General features: G+C 46.7%; 1 protein-coding gene across 1 annotated transcript in view; it reads left to right on the forward strand.

Annotated features, from left to right (window-relative positions):
- Positions 1-24,895, forward strand: part of LOC122379220 — a 42,595-nt gene that overhangs the window by 10,845 nt on the left and 6,855 nt on the right. Inside the window, exons 2-15 of the mRNA XM_043361226.1 lie at positions 5,254-5,361; positions 6,383-6,495; positions 6,667-6,794; positions 8,727-8,936; positions 9,264-9,345; positions 10,417-10,587; positions 10,914-11,119; positions 11,432-11,832; positions 13,679-13,869; positions 20,187-20,522; positions 21,126-21,281; positions 23,278-23,651; positions 24,019-24,160; positions 24,560-24,729. Coding sequence (XP_043217161.1) covers positions 5,265-5,361; positions 6,383-6,495; positions 6,667-6,794; positions 8,727-8,936; positions 9,264-9,345; positions 10,417-10,587; positions 10,914-11,119; positions 11,432-11,832; positions 13,679-13,869; positions 20,187-20,522; positions 21,126-21,281; positions 23,278-23,651; positions 24,019-24,160; positions 24,560-24,729 — 2,777 coding nt within the window. The 5' untranslated portion in view covers positions 5,254-5,264. The remainder of the gene's footprint in view (positions 1-5,253; positions 5,362-6,382; positions 6,496-6,666; positions 6,795-8,726; positions 8,937-9,263; positions 9,346-10,416; positions 10,588-10,913; positions 11,120-11,431; positions 11,833-13,678; positions 13,870-20,186; positions 20,523-21,125; positions 21,282-23,277; positions 23,652-24,018; positions 24,161-24,559; positions 24,730-24,895) is intronic.

The following is a 24,895-nucleotide window of genomic DNA, read 5'->3' on the forward strand; positions in this document are numbered from 1 at the left end:
ACTGAACTTTGGGTAAGATCTCTTCACTGCCTCTTGTACCCTGTCACTGAAACAGCTGATTGTTTCCTCTGGCTGCTTTTTTAGAGTAGCAAGGGACCTGGCACATTCTGTTGGAACGCCAGTCGCAGCAAACTCTTCCAGCAACAATTGCTCCAATCTAGAAAACTTCAACGTGTGTGCATCTGGTAGCCGCCGAAAGAAATCAAATGCCGCCCCTGACAAATATGCAGGGAGTTGCATGGCTTTCACCTCATCTGTCCATCCATTGGCCCTGGCAACTATGTTAAAGTGGTCCAAAAAACGTCCACAGTCCCCGAGACCATCGTAACGATCTGGACGGACACCAGCCATACTCACAATTGGCGGGGCCATTGACACAGCACCACGCTGTTCACTCTTTGGCCCATCTGCGTCATCTTTCATCCTCTCCTTCACCCCACTTATCTCCTTGTCGTCTTCATTCACCATGGCGAAGGCGAAGGGTTCCGCTGGGCTGCTCTTGCTGCCACCAATGTAGTAAAGACCTCTTCTTCTAAGAACTGTATTTACTTAGCAGCCCAGCACGCTCAAGCTATCCTGGAAACAGGGACCCCAAATCAGTAGCTGCAGACATGCACAAGCGCCCGTCACATGCAGCGCCATGCAGGGGCCCAATCCCACCAGAGCATGCCCAGGCACACAGCACAAACCATCCACATTACATGCAGCCGGAATCCATTATCACAATAACAATTTGAATTATATAGGTAGTGAAAGGCAATTAAGGAATTGATTCACTTTAAACAGATAATCATAATATTGATTCCTCATCAGCTGGCTAATCATTATTTTGATTCACAGGTAATGTTAACAGATAGGCAACAATGACTTGCAAGAATACAGCATTTATCTTGCTATTATTCTCATTTAGTGGTATCCTCAGCACCACAACTGATACCTATAGCATTGTTGCACTTTACCTTCACTACATTTGATAACAATTCACAATTTTTAAATGTCAAAAATACAAAAACTGAAGCAACAGGTAAAAACCATATAAATAATATAAAAGCACTACAACAATGATAATTGGGGGTTTAAAAATTTCATTTTGCCATTTTACACAAATACTGATTGGTTAGTATGTGATTCATGATACAAAAATAGCATACAGTGTGATTTCCTCAAAACAGCTTTTACGTGATGGACAGTGGCTCTGTCTTTTTCCCATTCACAAGGCCAAAGGGACAATATCTTAGCTTTGAGGTAACACTTTTTGCAAACCTACCACATTTTTCTACCTTTTAAAAGAAAAATCTCACCGTCATGCATATTTACGTCTGGACAACGAGTTGCGTTGGAGAGGCCGGAAATAGTGGCGATTTCAGGCGACCCCCACCGGACACGATTTGGTAGCCGAGGTCTGTGACGTCAGCCGGGCGTGAAGTTTTCCCTTCACCATAGGCTTAACACACAAACTGGCTGAAGTTCATTCCAGGATAGCCCGGCCTGAAAGTGCAAAAATGATTAAATTTTGCCCTCGTTAGCTTCATTGCTTCATTTCATAACTAAAAACGTCAGTTATTAGGCCTCAATGAAGGTACAAAGTACTCAAAATAGAAGTTCAAGAAGATGCTGTCCGAGCACAATTTGGTAACATCACGTGACCTCTTTTCAACAGATTGTATATATTTTAGGAATATAATTACACGATTACTGCCTAAGACATCATAAATATTACACGTGTAACATTTATTACTAAAGTTTTAGTCATAACATTGCAAAACGCAAAGTTTATCATGGGAGTCACGTGACCAAAGGTATAGCAGGGGGTTGGGACAAACACTCACAGGATTTCAAGTTTTGTAATTAATTTATATAAGTTTCATGATGAAATTGAAAGATTATATTTTTTCCTAATAGAACACACATTTTCGTTTGTAAAATATTTTTCTTATAGGCGAAATTCTCCATTTAAGAAACGTCTGTGACGTCACCAGGGCTTTACTGTGGCTTTACTCAAAACATCGGACCTACCTGTTTCTTATAGGTATCTTGATTTCAGGACCGCAAGAATGGACCGTCATGGAATGATTCTTTTTTAAACCGTGGACTGTTTTCAGCCGGAATTTAATAGTTACTACAAAATATTTTGTAATTACGTTTCCACCAAGAATGAATGCCATCAGGGCTAAATTTTTGCTTGTATTGCATTTTGTCAAGAAGCATATAGTGCCGTTATATTGCAGTTTTAGCGCGTTTGTTACAAAATATGACGCGAACAAGCGTCAGTGTAATTCATTAGTGCCAGAAGTTAAGAACTTGAGGGGAAGCTATGCTAATTGCTCTTGTCCATCCACTAAAATTTATTAAATATTTTGCTTTATGTATTCCAAAAGGAGAGGGAACTATTTCATTTGTGCCTTCATGTCAGAATTGATGGCGGATCATTAAATTTTCAACGCAGTTTACAAACAAGCATTTGGTCTTTCTCGTATATAAGCAGTGGCTAAGAAAAGGATGATCAATCCTGAAGTTCAGTCATCGTACCTCAACTTGGCAGCAAGATCCCCCAAGGACAGAGGATATATTGTATACATGTCCTGTAAATCAAAGAAACAAGCATTTGGTCTTTCTCGTATATAAGCAGTGGCTAAGAAAAGGTTGATCAATCCTGAAGTTAAGTCATCATACCTCAACTTGGCAGCAAGATCCCCCAAGGACAGAGGATATATTGTATACCTGTCCTGTTAATCAAAACATTTTTGTGCCTGCAAAGGCCCAAGTTATATGTGGTGTGTTCTGAGTTAGGCCATATGGCCGTTTTTGTTGTATGTTTATGCGGAGATTGAATATAACTGTGACCCTGTGCTTGTTTGTATACTTACTATGGTCAAACAGGTAACAGCACATTCACATAACATACTCACCTAGCACCTAACTCATAGCTGTACCCTGCAGGATCTGTACTTGTTCATGTCTCGAGCATTAACAAAGCACTTAAGTAGCTAAGTAATCATTTCCCACATTTCTGAGCATCTAACATGACATACAGCAGTGCAGAGCAGCTTCAGAGAAGAAACACTTTAAATGCACAGCCTCACACCAGCCACCCAATGAGCCAGTTCCTCAGTTGACTGTTTCCCTGGATGCAGCTTGGCAATGTGAGCTAACTTTTGGCAAGTTGAAGGTTAGCAGGTAAGATTGAGTTAGGGTGAGTACCTACCTATAACTGGGTGCTACTGCTATGCAGGTCTTGGGTAGGCTGCAAATATGTGTGATGATTGAGGCTAGGTCAGCTGTCAGGCTAGTCAGGAGTATGATCATTGCTCAGGTCACATTTTTTATGGACACTTGGCAAATTAAAAAACTAACAATCTAATCTAAGCTAACCCGACTAAACATACACAACTACTGAGACTGACTATAGGAACTAAGCACCTACCTACTTGTGCATACATCTCATACCATGTCAAAGTAGAGTTCCTTGGTGGAAGATTACCCTCAGTACTTTTTATCCCAGCCCTGTGAAGAAAACTAATACTTCAAAGCTCTGAGTCACTGCTGGCCATCCACAGGAAGAAACGCTGAGACTGAGAGCTTTGCCATTGTATATTGGACCAATAATCACTATCACAAATGACTATGAACACATTATATGATCACATCGTTGCATGGATTGTCACATTGACAATTCTACTATAATCCTTTTTTCAAGAAATACAGTGATGATTAACATCAAAATCAACATAAAGTGGATTTAGTGATCCAAGCTTTCTCCTCCAGTAGCAATAGAATGATCGCATGTTTCATTTGCCAGACACTGAGTACCTGATGCACATTACAATCTGCATAGCATGAAGCATCTAAGCTGCCCAAGTCCATTCATTCTAGATTTTTAACTTGAAAGTTAGCACTAATTTATCTTGCTGTTGGAAGTTATCATTCTATATCCATACCCATACATCAATATGCGCTCACCAGTCAACATTTTCTGGCATGATCCTGCTCAGCGTGCTCTTCAGTAGGTATTGTTCCAAGGTCTGCAATATTATAGCTTGTTTTTGGCCAATAAGCTCTTTTAATTTTACTTTTTCTTGCTGATTTATGAGCCCGATCACCTTGCGTTTATCAACCAAAATTTCATAACTTGTTCAACTTGTATTGCATTGTATTGTATTGAACAATCATTGCTCAGGAGTCAGGACCTCTGTCAGCCTCCTGGATACTTCGGATTGTTTTCAGTCAACATGCTTCTTAAATATGATACCTATAAGTCAATATTCAAAACATCCAACAAAACGACGTACGAGAGTAAGAAAACCACCAGATAAACTAAAAATGGCCTTGGAACAGAGCCAAGTGGTGCTCCATTTGTTTGTTTACAATGATTGTAGTGCTGATGTATTTTTAGGACTCTGAACGTCGGCTTATAAAAAATGAAACGTTTTTACAAAAGTTGTAAGGCAAGTAATATTTATCTGAAAGAACTAAAATATTCAAAAGACAAACACTATGAAATACATGAATCGGAACGAAAAAGTAACCCAAAAATCCAGCCTAATCACCGGCTCCTAAAACTGCAACAAAATCAGCACTTTTCCCCGCAACTCGTTGTCCAGACGTAAATATGCCACCGTCATGGGCCTTTTTTCAACCGTAACGATTCATTTGAAGTCAAAAGTGTACCCAAATGAATCAAAAAATTGATTCCATGCCCATATTTGGTCATGGCTCCTCCCACCAGAATCAAATTATTGATGCCTCCATATTTTGATTCCAAAAGTCTAGTTTGCCCAACTGATTTACAAATAATCAGTACTGATATCCTCAAGCAATACACCAAGTTTCAACCTTTTAGGTGATAAGCTGTAGGAATGACAGGATCACAAAGTTTTTAAAGCATAGTTATTCAATTTGAACAGGTGACCGGACCCCAGGTGACCTGGGGTCCAGGTATTTGTTTTCAAAACAATGCAATGTTGATGCATGACAAGGTAAAGGTACCAATTTTTTTAACAGTTTCCACCCCTAAAGCCCCAATAAACAAACAAGTTTTCTTAACACTTAAAAAACTGGCTTGTGTGGCTGAACATGCCTTCCCCCACCACCTGGACAAAGCTGCCATGCAAAGGCAAAAACTACTATGTGAGGTCATTCAGACACTGACCTCACATAGTAGTTTTTGCCTTTGCATGTTAGAAAGGTAATCACCACAAAGTATATAATCCATATAATACAATTGTGAATCTTATCATCCTGTCTTATTTTCAGAAAGATTTCGAATGATGTCCCAGCCAGGCTGGAAGAAGACAAGGAGAAGGCGACTGTCATCTCTGGTGATACTTCCTTTAGAATATGCCACCTTGAATTTTCTTCAAGGTAAGAGTCTGCTGCTTGCCTGATAGGTTTCTTTATCAGCTGCAAATGGTTCTTCTTTGAAAATCATGCATCCATCTTGCACCAAGCATTGCTCAACCAATATATTTCACTTACAAACCTGTAACTTAAATTTACATGTGAGGAACAATGCCTGCCGGTCACGTAGCCGGTCCTGTAGCTCAGTTGGTTAGAGCGTTGGACTCCGCGTGGTGAGAGCACGCGTTCCCGGTTATAACAGTCCGGGTTCGAAGCGCGACGGGCGCTCGACATTTATGGGCCTCCTGACAGGTATGGTTGCGGTTGGTGGCAGGCCGTAGCCAGGTGAAGTCAGCGAGGGGACCGGCCGTGCGCGGCAGGGCTTTGTGCGCACGTTAAACCTTGGACTCTAAATTCTGCCATAAATCGGAATTGCGCGATCGGAGGGTAGAGGGCAGGGTCATCGCAACAAGCTTCGCTTAGCGGTGGCTCTGTCCTTGTGAATCCTTCCCATCAAAAGGTTCGGACAAAATTTATAAAAAAAAATAAAAAAATGCCTTAATGATTTGCTAACCCCAAGTGGCCGCATAAGTGGTCTAGTTCTGACCCAGTCCCCACATTTCCCGACCTGCTACTCAGATTGGTAAGGTCCCTGAGGTCCGTATAGGCGTAGGTATAAATGGAGTATCGCACGACGTGCGGTCTTGGTGGTACATCGTAAACTCATACGGAGGGTCTGGGCACAGATTCAGCCGATGGCCAAATTTGGGCAGTAATATGATGTCCGGGATCTTTTTTTTCTTTTCTTTTTCTAGAAGTTACTTGAAATATCTGTCGGCTTTTCCGTCCGATTTATTCGCATCTGTGTATAACACCTTGACCTGGCCGTCACATCAGCTATGCTTGTGCATGTCTGCTGTGTACGGAAACATCGTTTTGTTATTGTCCGCACTCCGCACAGTTATTTTTAGATTTGACAGACTACAATAATAATGCATCTATCTGTACTCATTATTTCTTTCATAACGTATATTACTGTATTCAGGAGATGAGGATGACTCACTATCAAAAACGCCGGTGTCTTCGGGACTGCAGAGCCTCTGGGATAAGCTTTTCTCAGCTGATAGCTCCAAACAACAGTTGGCCTGCTTGAAAGAGGTGAGTCTAAGGTTTCGTCTTTGGCTGTCATATGTTTACTACCAATGAGACACTTTCACATTGCTTACTAGTTACTGTCACGATCTACAAATACTCAATGTCACGTCTAAAGCAGCTAGTTTCATGCGCTGTATACCTAGTTGAACACTTTTCCCATTTTCGTGCATCCAGATAAACAAGTATGTTCTCCAAGATGACACAGCTCTGAGCGAAGGCGAGCGAGACGCCCTTCAAAAGGCACTGGCATGGCTCCTGCTCAACCCCGACTCCTCGCAACAAGTGCGCAGTGTCATCATCAAGTAAGTCGCAACTCCTACAATGTTTGCGTTGAATGGGTGTAACATATTGAGGAGAAGGTCCGGACGTCCAGGGTGATGTGATCCAGATTCAGATTTGCAGACAAGTCGAACCGTTTTCCCCGAATCATCCATGTTTCAGACAGCCTCAGTATGTCTCCTGATCAATTCAGCCTCCAAGCAGCCGTATCTCAAGCCCGCTGTTGCGTCTGCTTCGTTGTTATATAACCCGCGCCCCGCTGGGCTATTCAGCCATACGCGCCCTGCTGGGGGTGGGGGGGGGGGACAGATTCTGCCCCCCCCCCCCCGTCTAACTTCCGAACCGATGGTCGTAGAAAGACCGGGAAAACGGCAATCGAAAGCTCTCAACAAGGCGGATCTTAAGAGCTCAATTTTTTTTTGCTTAAGTAGGTCAGAGGTCAGGTCAAGGTCAGGTCAAGGGTACAAAATGCAAGTTTCTACATTATCGGCCTTGCATCGTAGTTGCCGAAGAATGGACTGAGACTGATTGCCCAAAACGTGTTCTTAGGCTACCAGGACAATATTCGTTGCATACAATATCATTTAAAGGTCAAGGTCAGGTCAGGTCACCAAAAACAAAATATAGAAAAGGGCATGTGCGACACATGTTTAATGGGTCATTTTATTCATAGAATTCAATAGGCACACTCAATTAGTGATGTGGACCACATCTGGATGAATTTCAGGTCGAGGTCAGATCAAGGTCAGGTCAAGTGAGGTCAAATTTTGAAGTTGGTTGTTAAAGGGACCCTCCCACCTTAACATTAGATTTGAGTTGAGATAGCCAAAATGGGGTCCCTGGCTCACAATTACCGGTTTCGGCACTTACAACATCGAGAAATGCCTTAAATCGGAAATATTGAATTTCAAAATTGCAGCATTTTGATTCAGAGGGGCTAATGCATAGGCATACCCCTCTGAATGTGTGACGTCAGCGCAGATATCTAACGATTTTTAAATGTTTGACTAAAACGTTTTGTAGCACGCGGTGATATATGCTGCTTAGCGCGCAACAAATGCCGCACTTTCAAATAAAGTCGCTAGGAACAGCGGAGATCCCAAAAAGTAAACAAAAGTAAAAGTCTAATATCTTGAAAACCGGTGAATATTTTTCGATGAAATTTGGTAGATATTCGTTTTTGCTCTTTCTGAACCGAGCGACATCACTTTCATGCCAATTCGTTAACTTTTTTGAAGGTGGGAGGGTCCCTTTAAGGCCTAAAAAGGTGTCTATCTGATGTAGTTTTTCACGGCGAATCGAATGGTGATATTTTCGTTTCCGTACGAGGTGTAGAACTTCCAAAAAATCATTTTCAAAATTTTGTGTCGTGACGTCATAAGTTTTTTAATAACTCCCACATTTTTGAACCGATTCTTCTGAAAATTGGTATGTAGGTGCACATAGACCACTTCTCTGACATATATTCCGGTTTTCGATACACTCAAAATTTTGGATCTTATAATTATTTTCCTAAGAAGTCAGTTTTTTTAAAGAAAAAAATTGGGCCAAAATCCAATTTTTTTTTCAAAAAACCAAGATAGCCATTTCATAGACCAAGTAGAATCACGTATAACCTTTTTTGTAACGTCTTGATTCCTTTAAAAATGAAGATGTTAGCGGCGTTTGAAATTTTGCCGTTTTTGAGGCGAAAATGGCGAACATGACGTCACTAAAACGTCATTTTCTCAAAAAAATTCCGACGGATTTCGCTCAAATTTTCAGGGAACGTGTCAAATTGATGTATGATAAGGTACTGAAAGTTTGACGTCGCTGGCGTAACGCGTTTAGAAGTTATTGGCGAAAAACGGGAGGGGAGGGGGCAGATTCTGCCCTCCCCCCCCCCCAGCGGGGCGCGGGATATCTCTCCAGCGCTTGTATCCCCGGCTGAGTGGTGTTTGTGTGTGTCCTGTCAGGATCCAGGCGTCTCTGGGCGACCATTGTCCGCCTCTGGAGGCCGGGCTGCGCGCTCAGCTGGCGGCGCCGGCGCCCGCCACGCCGGCCACCCTGCAGCTGCTGGAGTTCCTCTCCGACCACCCGCTCGGCCGCCGCCTGCTGCTGGACAGCCTGCCGCAGCTGATGCTGTTCTTCAAGGAGGAGCTCGGCTTCCACTGCCAGACCATGTGGTGAGCTGGGGATGTGGACGTGCGGGCGGGTATGAGAGTGCATCGTGCTACTCAAGGAAGTTATTCGAATGAGGAGTCCAGGATGGCCTGGGAGCTCCTAAGGTCACTCGTAAGAAGGCGATTGTTAGTCTTGGTCGCATATCTCTTGTGATTCGAGCTGGCACAGTGAACGCCTTTATTGCCGTCATTACGCGTACAGAAGTGTCATCTGTCCCAAATCGCCTCCTGTAATGTCGTGTGTAGGTGTAGGACGCCCGTGCCAGCCCGCTGTCGTGCTATTTTTAACGTGTAAGGTACGAGGGACCCTGACTCCCCGTTGTGTTTCAGCGCCATGGTGTCTCCGGTGGAGCTGGCTGCGGCCGCCGGTCCCGGGCAGCGGGCCGTCCGACTGCTGATGGTCACCCTTCAGGTCAGTGTGGATTAACAGCAGACAGAGCATGTGACTAGACCTATGGTACCAGTATAACGCCTTTTGGGGCGACTAACGGAGCGAGCGAGAGGGTGGGCCTTGCACGTACGAAATTGCGAGGGGTACCTCCAACTGACTTGTGCACCGCACCCTACTAACCGGTCTCTAGCGATGTGCCAAATTTGGGCACAATCGGCCCAGCCGTTCTCGAGATCTGGAAGCGGCACCCTGCACGTGCGCACGTGCAAAATGGGTCCCAACTGACTTGTGCACGGCACCCTACTAACCGGTCCCTAACTGTGTACCAAATTTGAGCGCAATCGGTCGAGCCGTTCTCGAGATCTGGAAACGACCCCTGCACGTGCGCACGTGCAGCAGCACCCCAACTCTGGCACATGGATATGCAGTGCCTAGTGGGTGCCTACCTACATGCCAACTTTCAGCGCAATCGGCCAAGTAGTTACCGAGATATTGCAACAATTACAAAACTGACACCTCTTCGTTTTGCACGTGGCACGCGCATAAGGGGTCACCCACATGCATCGGGAATAGTCCAATACTTGGTAGAAGGAATGAAGCTACCCTACAAAATTTACCGCATGTAAATCGGTCAAGTGGTTGCTGAGATATAAGCCTCGCAAAAGCGTCCCCACGGCCGGCCGGCCGGCCGGCCGCTCATACTCAGAAATTTCCGTTAATCTAAGGAAAGACTACGCTCGCTTCGCTCGCTCCGTAATAAACCAATGACGATCCTAGTCACTCGTTCTCATGGTCTTCACATCCTTAGTTGTTGTGTCCTTCACGAGTCCAGCATCCCCTTCTCCGTCTCCTAACAGCTTCGATGTCCTTAGACCGTGTTTTCCACCCTCGGCGTTTATCGTTTCCGCACTGCAACCTCAATGCCCCGACTGTACTGCCACGTCCGCGCCCCCACCCTGTTCCTTACGGCTCTGACACCCTTTTCTCTCTGTACCAGCTAAGCCGCTGTTCCGTCCGTTTAGCCCCAGTAGGTATGTTCAGTCCCCACGGCAGCTCTCTACTCTGTTATCACCTTTGTTCTGTATCTCACAGGTTCTACAGCCACTGTCGCCCGAGTACGATCTGGAGACGGTGCGGGCGGCGCGCGACTCACTGGAGCGGCTCCTCACACTGCCGGCGCTGCCCTGGGACCTGCGAGGGAACTGCGGCATGGCCTACGTACTGCTCTGTCTGATCGGAGGCGACAGAGACCTACACGCCACGGTACGGAATGGAGAAGCGGCAAGGGTGGGGAGGGGACGTCATGGTGAATGTCTTCTATCTAGCAATATATTTGACTCGCTGACTCCGACTCATTGTTGTAGCTGGGGAAATGTTTAGGGTGACCTGCGGGGACGAAGGAACCGCGCTTCGTTCCTTTAAACATCGTGCGATAAAACTTGGACAGCGGTCTGTCCTTCCGTTCTTTTCTAGACAATTTGCTGTTGTACATGACTGCCCGAGGTACTAATCCGTCCTCCAATTACCGTCCGCGCTAATCTGTCCTCTCTAACCATATCAGACATTGACCGCTCTCCGCCCGTGCCCAGGTGTTGAACGCGGCGTTTCCGTCTGCGGAGCTGTGCGGCTCGGACGCTGGTCCGGTGCCGCTGGCCGACTGGCCGCTGGCTGCCCAGCTGGCCCTGCTGGCCGGCTGCGTGCACGCGCTGCCCTCTGACCAGCTGCTGCTGCCGGCTGGCGGCGGCGGGGCGCTGCTCAGCCTGCTGCTCGGCTGGCTCCTGCACACCGGCATGAGGTCTGTGTGTTGTGGCGGCCGGGAGTGCAGTAGGAATATCTGACAGGTTTACGAGAAATGATCAACCACAGTTTATCGACAGATGTGGCTTGGGATTTGAGTTTGATTTTAACTAGAACTTTCGGCGTATCCCGAACAGCTGTTTGTTTTTGTTACTGTAATAATTGAATTGTTTGACAAAAAAAAGAAGAAGAAAGAAGTATGATATAATTGTGATTGATTATGCTGTGACTGTGACCGTGTTATATGTCTCTGTGTCAGATGGAAGCCGTGCCTGTGTCAATATCCCCCGCCCCCGCCGTCTCTCCCCAGTGTCTCGGACACGGCCACCCTACTCGGTTTCTCCCGCGGCGTGCTCTCCGCCCTGGGCCGCATCACCGAGGCGTGTCGCGGCGCGCTGGCCTCCCCCGGCCCACCGGACCCCTCGGCACCCCTCCCGGGACCGTCCTCGGCCTCTGCCGAGCTCTCCTCAGCCGTGGGCGACTCTCCGTCCGGCACGGACGCGTCGCCCACCTTCCCGGACCTGACACCGGACGGTCCGGCCGACCCGCCGGACGGTCCGGCCGGCTCGCCCGCCTCGCTGGCCTCGCTGCTGCCCGAGGTGCTGGTCGAGGACCTGCTGCAGTTTGTGTGGCGACTGATGGCCGATGACGCCCAGTCGGTGCGGAGTGTGGCGGGAGATATGCTCTCTGCGCTGGTGGCGCTGTTTGCAGGTCAGTCGCTTATCCAACTATAAATAGCGGTCACTAGGGTGACCCGCGTGCTCCGCAACGCGAAAAGGGATATTTCCGATCGGCGGGTGTTCGGTTGTTCTTGTGTCGGTTGGGTTATCTATCCATTTCGGTCGATTGCTTTTTGACGGCTAAACGTTTTGGTTTGTGGAAAAAATATCCACCGCATCGAGGTGCCCGTGTCTGATAAGCATGCTTTCCACTTCAGAATCTGTCAAATGTGCTTTATAATTGAGGTGCGTAGTTTTAAGACAAATGGAAGGCGTAGATAATGTTCGCTAAAAATTGTTTTGCAGAGGTTTAAAACATTTATATTTTTAAGAATACTGTTGCTTGTCATGCAAACGTGATGGTTGGATCTTGGAGAGAATTGAATGCTCTTTCTAATGATAGCATTTTCAATTGTCAAACGTATCAGGTTAAGCAGCAAACCCCGTGTAATTATTTAGTGGCACATTATGGACAAATACCATTTTCTTCAGCGATCTGTTCCACCTTGTTTTCGATCAATTAGCTTTTTACAATTTTTCCATGAGAGACGGTACATTTCTCTTATCAGTAGGCGTTGTTTCAACTCTTTCAGTCTGACGGTCACGTGAAAAGAAAATAAAATCCAAAATCCGTTTAAAACGGCACATTTTGAAATGAAATTGCCCTCACACTTGCACGTGGCGCGTGTCACCCCCTGCACCGCACACTATTCGATTGCCCGTTCGATTCTCCACACGATGCTGTTTTCCCCGTGCCGATCGGGCGCACGGCTACCGAGATATTGCACGGGAACCGGACCCGTGTCGGGCAAATTTAGCCATTTTCGCCCGCTTTTGCCAGCCGATTAATACATGTAAAGTCTATGACGCGAATTTGCACTTTTTGGGCCCGCGCCACGCGCTCGCTATCGATCCGATCGAGCCGAGACCGCTCAAAGGCACGTTGTCCATCCTTGTTCTATAACTTGCGCAAATTTCAGCGCGGTAGGTGCAACGGTGTGATCTGTAACCCGCGCTACGTAGCACCATGTCGCGACCTCGGTTACAGACAGAAACTACGTCACCTCAAATAGTAATATAGATTATAGATGCTCAGCTGCATCCAGTCAGCGGTGAGGGGCTTTCCCGTTACCTGATGCGGACATTAGTTATCCTACCGCGCGTTGCTATTTATTTTTATCCATGAACGATAATTGTACTTAGAAGAGTTTAATGAATGTTTTCATTCATGATTTATTTTCTCCTTCTCGGAACTACAATGCTTAGAAGCTTATCAATGGGCTTATGTTTTGCTTAGAAAGCCAGCTTAGCTGACTCATTATTTTGCTATTATTTTGATTACATTTTTATTCTATTTTATTACTTTTTAGATACATATTGATTTTTTGCATTATAATTTTATTCTATTTTATTACTTTTTAGGTACATATTGATTTTTTGCATTTATATTTTTATTTTTATTACTTTTTATTTACATTGTATTTATTTTGATAACACTTTTTAGCTTTTCCCTCGCTGTTACTAATTTTTACATCAACCACGTCAGGGTTTCCTCATCATTCACGACTTTGTTGCGGCCTAGGGGCGCGTCAACAGCAGGTCATTATGCGCCCATCCGTGCTAGGAGGTGACCACCTACCATCATCTTCTTCAGCGCAGCTGGCCATTGTAAACTACTGATTGAAAGAATGCAAAAGTAAACCAGACGTTGAAAAACGGTCGAGACACTAAGAAAAGGGAATCTTTGTCGGCGGTGGGAGAACTTGTTTCCTTAACCTTACCACGCACCTAGTCTGGCGGCGGCACCACTGACCTGCACCGCCCTCCCTGTCTCCCAGGCTTCCCGGACGGTCCGTTTCTGCGTGAGCTGACCACCAGTGTGCTGGCACTACCGCTGCACCTGCGCCGCCGGTGCCGCGCGCTCCGCTGCCTGCTGCCGGCGCTGGGCGTCACCCGACTGCTGGCCGCCTGTCCGGCGCTGCCCAGACAGCTGGTGGGCGTCATCGGCGACCCGGCCGTCAGCACGCACGTGAGTGACGGGGGGGGGGGGGAGGAGGGAACGCCTTCAAAATTTGAGGCTCAGCCTCATAAGGCGCTGGTTATGGGCTGATGTCTTAGCGTTTCACTTTTGCTCACCTTTCGACGATTTGTGAAAATGGTGCTTATTTTGAGAGGCAGCCACAATATTAGCGTATTTTGAGCATGCGAAGTTGATTGCGGGCTGAATGAATGCAACAGAAATAATGAACCTTGCTCGTGAAATATTGTACTTCCTTCTTAGAAATAAGTCAAGCCGATGGTGCTGTGATTTCAACAGCCCTGTGTAGCGGTTCGAAACTTAATACAGTTATATTGAGCATCTTTGGTTGAGTCACCAATGTCAAGAAGATAAGACAGCACCATAACAACAGGCAGCAAATTCAGATGCATGCCTCGCCTTTTCTAATTTTACTGTTCTTACGCAAAGTAGCTTTCAGTAGTCGTAATGTTCAGCATGTAGATAATGGAATCGCCCTGCTCTAATTTATTTAACTAAAAAGATAAGCACATCCATCACCACGTTCTTTTTATGGCACACCAAAGCACTCGGCGTATTTTCTACTTGAATTGAATTTTGGTGGCCTTCGCCACCAGGATCTAAGTTACGGACTCAGGTTCCGCAGTCTGTCCTCCACAGCTGTCTGCGTGCATTTGTGACTCAACTAAAGTGGAGAATAAGAGTAGTTATTTGCAGCTAACGATTAAATAAGTAAAGGAACAGCAAGTGGAGTGGTCCGTGTAAGGATGACTGACGCGTTCTTTGGCTGCTTCTTATGCAGCTGTTGTACTTACATAGTAGGTCTGCAGTAGAGGTGGCAAAACTGGAAAATTTTGGGACCCGGACCCGGACCCGGTCTGACTGGCACATTTCTGGAACCGGTCAGACCCGGTCTAAGTCAGCGTTGGAACCAGATGGACCCGTTCCCGAAATTCATTATGAAAATTGTGTACAGTTGTAGGTATAGCAAAAGAAAATAGTTTCTTTCCAATTGGGCATACTTGTGTTGCAAAGTAAAAAACTCATGCCATGGTCATTTCACTTCGCTTCATAGTTTGTATTTTGGAACCAGATTCAGGTCATATTTAAGAATATAAGAAGTAAGTAGACCAATGAATTTCATGCTAACCTAAGCCACTTTTACTACAGCTCAGTAGGCGGAACTATGGTCATGAGTACCCAAATATAGGAACGTTCCCATTTTTGGGAACGGAGTTCCCAAATATGGGAACGGGCGTTCCCATTTATGAGAACGGAAGGCAATTTTTCGGCCGTTCGCCCACTAAAACTCAAAAGTGCATCACGTCTCAAAAAAGTGCACGCTGATTTAAGTATCTACTAAATCTCCATAAAGTTATCTTTAATCTGACCGTGGAACAAGGAAATTGACCGTGGAATGATATTTTTAATGATTTTTAAAAAATGACAGAATGGTGGAAATATGGGTTATATGACATTTAACATGCAATTTTAAGGAAAATGAAGCATTTTTTACATTTTGAGGTCAAGTATAATAATTTTCGCCTGGTAATGAAGTTTCATTCTAGCGACACCAGATGCTGACATATGCAAGCGAACACGCGGACAGTCCCGAGGTAATGTTGTTGACTTTTGGTGTCGGGGCGATCGACCGCGTGGAACGTCAGTGATTTTACCGAACTACTGTTGTAAACTCAGTTTCAGTGGTTTAAAATCATTCAGCTGTATTTTATCAGCCCTGAAAGACATATTTTATTTGGATGCTAGCTGTTTAGCGTTGTTTTATAAGCAGCGTCATGAGCGTGGTTTTTGTCTTCGGCGTTTCTAAGCATGATCGTTTGGGGGGAATTTCTCTGATATAGGTCGCTCTGTGTGGCTTATTTATAATTTTTATGCTGATTTCGATCATTCCTCGTGTCCATCCTACCAGGTCTTTTGCCACTTACACTCATTAAAGGAAATAGTTCACTTTCACGAAATTATTTTTTTTGCAATGGATTTATGATTTTTTATGTTCAAAATGATCAGCAAAGAAAATAAAACCTATTTATAACAAAAGATTATTTTCTATATTTTGATAATAAGAAGAACTTTTCAGTTTCTGTAAGGCACAGGCGATCCAGTATGAAAAGAGCATGGGTCCCAAAAATTCTTCAGAAACTAGAGAAATGATCGCGGCCACCGGCATTTGGGCGATCTGCTGCTGCTGAATGTCCTTATTGATCAGTACGAGAATTTCTCTAGAGTTCTCGTAGATAATTTCTCTAGTTTCTGAAGAATTCTCGGTACCCATGCTCTTTTCATACTGGATGCGAATATATGCAAGGCACACATCCTCAACGCAAGACACCTTTTTCGGGACGAGAAATAGAATATCTTTGCCTAGGGTGATCGTTGGGCTGTAAAAGCTCCTGATTTATGCTCGTCTCAGCCCAGGCTACGGAACTGCTATTCCAGTTCAAAACCCATGTTAAAAAGTGAACTATTTCCTTTAAGAAAGGAAAAAACTAGATTTTCATTGGGACTAGGTGTTTTGAGGGTGTAACATATTCAGCGTTCCCATTTTTGGATACTTCTTGTGCTCGTCAACTCTCGGTGATTAGCAGACAGGTGCTTGACATGTCTCCACCCTCGGCGCGGACGGTGGATATAGGTATGGAAGACCTTGTTGAACATCGCTGAGCGTTGTGGATTACGTAATCCTGCAGAGGGGGGCGTGCCCGCTGCGAGATCGACGGGAATAAAAGCGCAGAAGACCGGGCGAAACGTGCAACGGTCTTGCCGGAAAGGTCATCTGATGATTGTTGCGTTAACAATAATTTGCGGCGTTGGACGTGATGCTTGTTAATGAAAAGAGCCCCTGAAAGGCGTCGGTGAAATCGTTCCCAATTTTGGGTACGCCGTTCCCATAATAAGGAACGCTTGCAGCGCCAGTGTACGAGAGCGTTCCCAAATTTGGGCTCCCGGCCCGGGTGATGGACTGCTTTAGAAATAGGGGAACGATTTGAAACTACGATGGGCCTTACAATATCAAACTCTTTCCCAACAATATTGAGACAACTATCAGGCGGTTCACGATCGTTTTATATTTTTTGGACGTCATTTAACGGTTCTTTTTCTTGTTTTAAATAATGCCTACATGGCGTTCCCATATTTGGGTTTATCGTTCCCAAACATGGGAACGAAAATGCGTTCCCGAAAATGGGTACGCTTGACCATAGTTCCGCCTACTGAGCTGCTAAAAATGATGTGAACTGGGGATCCATGGACCAGTGCCTTCACCAGAGTCAGAACAAGAACCTAACATCAACATGGAACAAGATAACCATACTGATACATACCTTTTCTAATATCCTTGGTAAAAGATATTCGTTTTTAGAATTAAATTCATTAGTCCTTACAAATATTATCAACTATCAAAGGCCCCAAACGATAAAACATTCAAAATCAAAATAGAAACATGAAAACTGTGTGAGGTTCGCCAGAAATGTCGACACGACAGAACAGGCGTTAAATCACTGCAAAATTTTGTTGGGGTTAATGTACTGCAAAATCGTAATGGCAATAAACTTTAAGTACTGCAAGGTTGCGAATCTGCAGTCTACTCATGTTTTTGTTGTCACTTGTGTGTGAGTTGTATGACTACATTGATTATCTTTTTGTGTAGACACTTGCTCTTTTTCTTCACTGGTTGTACCTGGTGAGTGGTCTGTAAGCATTGAGGTGACGCCGGAGAAATTAAAGTAATGCTTTGTTTTCTTATTACGATGCATTTGTTGGGGCCTATGTTTCAATTTTTGACTAACTTTAGAGCATAGTTGCACGGAATATATAGTCTACGACATGGAATGGACAGGAGCTTCGATTAGCATTGCCACGTGTGTAACCAAAAATCAAGGATTTTGCCGGATGAATATCCGGAGATCCGGAGGATGCGGATGAATTTCTTTCCACGTGGGTTTACATTTTCATATATTTTCTTAACATTTCATACATTTTTTCTTAACAATCGTCGAATGATTCGCGTTCAAGGGCCAAGTTGTGACTGTGACTTTGAAATGGTAACCGTATATTTTATTGGAAACTTTTAGCACACATTGTTACGGGAGCACTTATACATATTCATTGCATTACAGTTTTAACATTGGTCTAACATTAAATGAAATTCGATGAAATTTGTCTAAAATTTGATGAAGATGAGGAAGTGCGAGCACTCGCGCTCTACTTTCAGAGTCCGGCCCTGGTCCCAGGGCGTATCGGTTCCTACAAAAACGGTACGTCCTTCCCCATCCTCGAACTCTGCGGAGGAAGATGGAAAAAATACAGATGCGACCTGGCTTTCATGACGCTATCTTGGCTCTCATAAAAGAGAAGTTCGCCGGAGCAAGTGCCAAGGACAAGCTGTGCATCATTTCGTTCGACGAAATGCAGCTGAAACCAAGGTTGGCCTACCAGCGGGGTGATGACGTCATCGAGGGCTTCACTGATCAATTGATCATGGCTCTCTCTACCACGCCAATGCCTGCGCCGACCACGCCTTGGTCATGATGGTGCGGGGCGTCAGTGTCACCAAACGCTGGAAACAGCCCATCGGTTTCTTTCTGAGTTCCGGAACGACCAAGGCCGTTGTGCAGCAGCAGCTGTTAACACAGTGTGTCCAACGTGTAACAACAGCGGGATTCACTGTGCTAGCTACAACTTGTGACATGTCAAAGAACAACCAGGCGATCTACAGACTGCTCGGAGCTGCGGAAACCGGCTTGTTCACCGTGGACGGGCACGAGGTTGCTGCTCTGTATGACGTGCCTCACATCTTCAAATGCATACGAAATGCATTAATGAAATACGATATTGAAGTAGACGGTGAAGAAGCCTCTTGGAGTCATTTAGAAACACTCTACGCACTGGAACGCGCTTCTTCCCCACGGGCTGCTCCAAAACTAAGCCAGAAACACATCAGGCCAAACAGCTTTGAAAAATGAAAGTCAGCTATGTCCTACAGGTGATGAGCCGGACAGTAGCAGCAGCAATCACATTGCATGCGACTCACGGCAAGCTCCCGCGCACTGCACTCCCGACTGCTACTCTCCTGCTGCGCCTCAACGACCTGCTCGATGTGCTAAACTCTTCCGCCCGGTTCGACCCCTGCTCAAAGCGACGCGCGATATCCAGCCTCCATCCAGCAACGGCGGGAGATCACATGCAGTTTCTTCAGGAGAGCGACGCCTGGCTGCAGCGGTGGACGGTCGGTGGCGGCGCCAGCATCGACTCCATTCGAGGACTGCGACAAACGATATAAAAGGCGTGGTGAAAATCTGGGACAGTTGTGTCAGGCTGCTGGGTGCACGTTCCTGTGCACTCGCCGCTTAAACAAAGATCCAAGCTACTGAAAATGAAAGAGTTTATCTCGGCAAAAATACATATTAGGCACATACACGGTGCCTGTGTACCTACTTATAATGAAGAGACATTATGACAACGTTTGAAACGTTTAACACAACCCCTCCTCTAAATGCATTTATGAAACGTGAGTGGGCCAATAAAGGCAACTAGTTTTAACTGTAACAAAAAAGCACTTCTGGGCACGTAAATGGGGTAAATGTGGTAAAATGTGGTAAAATTCACCACCCCATATCGCCTCTACCGGAAACCCGTTTTAACCCCCGAAGGACATTGGCAATAGAGCAGGATCGTTCATGTTTATCAAAACAGCCGGCAACTTTCTATCGCAGCGAAAGGTTGGCTAGGACGAGAGTCATTGCTTTCACTGACTATGACAAACCTACTCGATCGGATTTTCACCTAGGAAGTTACCAAACGAATGTTGAAAAATACATCAGCACCATGAAAAAACCCTTACCCACCATGCTCAGCAACGCCGCCTCCCGCCGGCGTCCACCGGAAAAGGGCGGCAAACGAGCGAAGTTTAAATTGTCAGAAGTGATTCCAGACAGCAATACCTGATTAGAATAAAATGCACCTTCTCATATTGCCCCGGTACCCCGGTACCCCACCTTCCCCTATTAGTTATAGGTCTGGCAACTATACTTTCATCCTCGTAAAGGAAGTAACCACAGCGAATCCGCACGACTAAATCATCAGGTCGCCAAAAACTCGGCAGTTACAGGAAATCTCGATCTTGTCCATTCCATGTCGTAGACTATATATTCCGTGATAGTTGTATGCTTTACCACTCGCACGATACGGTTGTTGAGTTTTTGTGTTCCATGTTGTCTCCAGCGTTTTTGTTGTACCGTTTCTGCCCACCACTGCCGCCCTGTGAGAGGCGCTCAGTCTCTGACCGGCGCCCCCCTCCCCGCGTCTCGCAGGCGGTGGAGCTGTACTGCGTGCTGCTCTCGGAGCACCGGCGCGCCGCCGACCCCGACACCTGGCTCTCGGTGTGGGTGGAGCCGCTGTTCGAGTCGGACGCCGTGCCGCCGCCGGCGCTGGCCCAGATCACCGGACGGATCGCCCAGCTGGCGCCCGGCTCGGCGGCCTACGTGACCCAGCGGGTGGCCTGCCGGCGCCGGCTGCCGCGCCACCTGTGGCTGGTACTGCTCACCGCTGTGCAGGCCGCGCACAGACAGGGAGCGGCGGGCGAGAACTGGAGGGACGCGCTGCCGGTCGCCCGGCTCCGAGAGGCGCTCCAGCACAGAGATGATCAGGTGGGTATTGGGGAATGGGAACGGGGTGGATGCATAGGTGATTAATGGAGTGAAATAGGACGAGAGCGTATAGTCAGGGCTGCGGAGTCGATGGATTTTCAGTGACTCCGACTCCGACCTCCAAAAACCAACTCCGACTCCGGGAAGAACTATCGACTCCGACCGGCTCCAACTCCGACTCCGACTCCGTAGCCTTGCCATGTCTGTGGAGTCGATGGATTTTTCGGTGACTTCGACTCCGACTCCGGTTCCGGTTTCCAAAATCGACTCCGACTCCGTTCAGAATGGTCGACTCCGACCGACTCCGACTCCGACTCTGCAGTCCTGTGTATAGTAATTGGAAAGGGGTAAAAGTTTGATTGGAATAGCCTTTAGACTGTGCTTAATTGGTATTTCCACTTGTGAGTATAGTTAGTCGCGTATTACCGCGGTGCGCAGCCGGCTGAGGTCGACAGTGCAATCACCTGTGAGCCAAGGGAGTTCTAGAAACACCTACTCCTTGAACGCTGCTGGTGTGTGCGACCAGCCTTTGCTGCTGTGTAACCTGTCTCGTGTCCCGTGCTACCGTTTGACCAATGCTCTGACCTCCACGCTGCTCTTCAGGTGCGGATCGCAGCCCTCACCGTACTCGCCGACAGCAAGAAGACCTCCGAGCTGTTCGAGCCCGTTGAGCTGCGGCTCATCGTGCGCTTCGTGGCCGCTAATCTGGCCAATCAGACGCCGGCGTTTCGCCAGCAGCTGCTAGCGCTCATGAAAAAGGTCTGCGGGCTCAGCCGCTGTGAGGGCGTCTCTGGGAATGGAGCTTAGCGGTGCTATTGGCTACACAATATTCAAGGAATAGGAATATGTGTTTGAATGAGCCAGGCAGAGTCGGCATGAGGATGCTTCCCACCTGCTCTCAGACAGTATGTTAGCCGTAAAATGGGGCTTGTGAACTGCCGATGGTGCTATTATCGGCGAGAAAGAGGCTCCGGAAGAGCTAGAGGCATTCTCTGAATAACTCATGCTCGGGATCACAAGTGTCATGTTGGGGTCTTTAAGTCGCTACTTTTAACATGAGATTAGCCTTTGGAGAGTTCTAGCGCCATTTCTTTGGTCTGGGCTGCCACCCACTCTTTCCTTAGTGGAAAAACTCTTGCGCGTAACTTATAAGTTTTTGTTGTTATAATTATATTTATAATTGTTTTGTTTATTTAGGTTTTGTACCGAGGTTTGAGGATTTAAGTAGAGCTTATCCCACCTTGTGATTGCTCAATATGACTGCGTGGCTGGTATGTATGCATTTATACGTCTTTAAATATATACAGTAGATAATAAAGTACGGGGAATATTTGTTTCTGGTCCCTAAAAAGCTGTTTCTGGCACCTAATTGCTGATCAGCCCCAAAATGCTTATTCGACCCTAATATCTGAATCTGGCACCTAATTGCTTCCACACAGCCTAAAGTTGCCAGATCGTCTAGTTGAACTCCGTATTTGCTGTTTGCTGATTCAGCACCAAAACCAAAACATCCAGCACCTATTTTTTCCACGTTTGCCTACCTAATTCGCGTAATCTTCCTGATTTTATGTATCCTAACGACATGAACGTTGCATTCGGTGATGTCAAGTGCCATTTTCGCCAGTGGAGATAATGATTAATGCCATTTCTAGCCAAAAGAGAATCACTAGCCAGCTATGGTGCAGCATAGCAAGACGCTCCTATACCAGCCCGCTATTTAGAGACTAGAGATTATTGCACCCTCAGCCATTTTAACGTGAAAAGTTTGGATCCGTCACTTCCAGCCAGGCTCTCAGGTCATATACTGGAGTAAAGCAAAATGTCAACTCTGAACAGACATGCCACGCAACCGGCCCTCTTTTCAATATTATTAGCTTTCTGCAATCATCGTCTGACTCCATCTCGATCAAACGCAGCATCCGGTTTCTACAGGGGCGTTTGACTGACCGGCCACACAATAACCAAAAACAAAATCAAAGCTTCATGCACACATATGACATAAGTAAGAAACGGATGAAAAAGGCAAGAAAAGGCACAACCACGGCACAACTCTGCGCGGCAAACAACGGACAATGTCCCACGCATGATCCCGCGTTTCTTCAGCGGCCTTGAACGGAATGAAAACACTACATTTCTTTTTTGGAGGTATTTGATGACGTCAAAAAATACAATACCCGTTTTAATGGTCAAAATCGAGACAATTACTCACAAAAATGTTTCCGTTTAAGCATTACAAATAAATACTTTTAAATATTTAAATGACATTGTTTTTTCAAACAAATCAATATTATTTGCTTACTTAAACGTCATATACAATGCTGAGATCACTACGGGGCTGTCTTAGAGTGTAGCTGCACTGGCAACCTTTAGGCTAGACTCCAGGGGTCATTATACCAGAACGGCATGATTCTACCAGCCAGTAGTTCATTTTTCTACTAGATTGGTGCTACGCTCAGCATTTAGGTGCCAGATTCAGAAAAAAGAGTAAGGCGTACCGATGAATAGGTGCCAGAAACAGCTAATTAAGGTCATTTTCCATGATTGGTGCTGGTATCCACCAAATAGGTGCTGAGGACCAATTTTGGGGCGTGTCAGCTTTTAGGTGCCAGAAATAGCTTTTCTGGGACGCAATTAAATGGCGTCCATAAAGTACAGCTTACCCCAGCCTGTGGCCGCTGTGCTCGGCAGGGCCCGCGCTCGTTGTGGAGTATTCTCCAGCCGACGTGTTCTGACTCTCTTCCTGTGTCGCCGGCAGATTCTGGTGCGTCTCTCTGACGGCACGGCGGCACTGCTGAGGCAGGTTGGCGGCGCCGAACGGCGAGCCTCCATCGGGGCCGCCTCGCCCGCCCCCGCCCCCGCCCCCGCCCCCGCCCCCGCCGCCGAGCCTTCAGAGGGCCCCACCGCGCCCCCCGCCACCGCCGCGTCGCCCTCTTCACCGACTGCCGGCGGGCCGGCGGCGGCTCCCACTGAACTACCGGCCCTGGAGCGGCTGCAGCACTACCAGTCGTGCCTGCGGCGGCTCTTCAAACTGCCCTTCACCGGCCTGTTCCCCGGAGCCAACTTTCCGCGGCGCACGACCTGTCTGCATCTACTGACCCTGGTGGATGAGCTGTTCGGCGGACATGACAGGTCAGAATACTTCCTCTCGTGGTCTCTCCAGTTTCTTTCGCCGCGCTCCGATAACGATCACCGATCATGGCAGTCTGGTCCGGAAACACAAGATGCCTCTTTTATGTGGATAGAAATTTACCTAGAAGGCAAGATGTGGTCGGCTAAACAGTCTGTTTCCCATTTATGTCGACATCTTAGGAATCATTCTGTCGCCTACTCATTGACATTTACATATTGCCGAACGAACATTCAGTAAAAAGCTTAGCGAATCTTGGTATCTTGTTAATGATGTCTCACGGCGAGTGAAAACTTCGTATGTCACCTGTGCTGATTCCGGTCGGCTGATTCGCTCCTTGACCCGCCGCTGCTGTCCCACTCTGAACAGACCGGTGATGACCACCGCCGGCTGGTGGGGTCCCGACCAGATGTTCGCCCTCCTCTACTGCCTCACCGACTGCTACGAGAACAACAAGGAGCTGGCGCTGCAGCTGCTCTGCTCTCACGACCTCACCGTGCTGAACCTTCAGGTGAGTGACGGGCGCATGAGCCACGCTCGTCCGCTATTGCGGGCTGCTAGACGTAATCGGGAGGTGTTTCAACTTGACCGTCTTTCTTTCATGGAAGGCGTTTCTCGAATGTATGCTTGTGTTGATGTATAATAACGGACTTTGAATTGTCTACGGGTACGGTCTCAGTGAAATAAACAATCCGCTGTCAAGCTTTAGCCTTGGCTAATTTTGTATGCAATATGCATGAATACGGGACCGTAGGACGTTTTATGTACGCAAAAAGATAAGAAATAGCAATTGGCGCGCCCTGAGACTTCAATAATAAGCGAATGAAGGTGCTAATCGATCGGTAGGCATCGTCACCAACCAACCCAACCACGCTGTTTTGTTTACCCTCTGACCGCCTATGTTCCGCAGCCAGAGGACCTGGACGGCCTGCTCAGCTCGGCCCTCTCTCTGGCCAGTAGTGCTCGGCCACCAGACTCCCAGACCGCCGCCTACCTGCTGAGGGCGTTCGTACGTCTGCCGGGGGCAGCCGACGCCCTGAGGCGGAAACTGGCCGAGCAGCAGAGGGAGTCGCCGCGGAGGTGAGGGAGAGAGGGTGAAAGGGAGAGAGGGAAGGAGCTGTGGATACTGCTTGACCGCTGACCGGCGCTCGTTCACTAAGTCAAAGTGTCAATATTAATGGAAGTGATATGTTCGACAACCATTTAACCGCAGCACGTTTCTTCCATCCATAGACATGTGTGCGAT

Source organism: Amphibalanus amphitrite, unplaced genomic scaffold (assembly GCF_019059575.1).
Source record: "Amphibalanus amphitrite isolate SeventyFive unplaced genomic scaffold, NRLGWU_Aamphi_draft 000073F_arrow, whole genome shotgun sequence".
Classification (NCBI taxonomy): domain Eukaryota; kingdom Metazoa; phylum Arthropoda; class Thecostraca; order Balanomorpha; family Balanidae; genus Amphibalanus; species Amphibalanus amphitrite.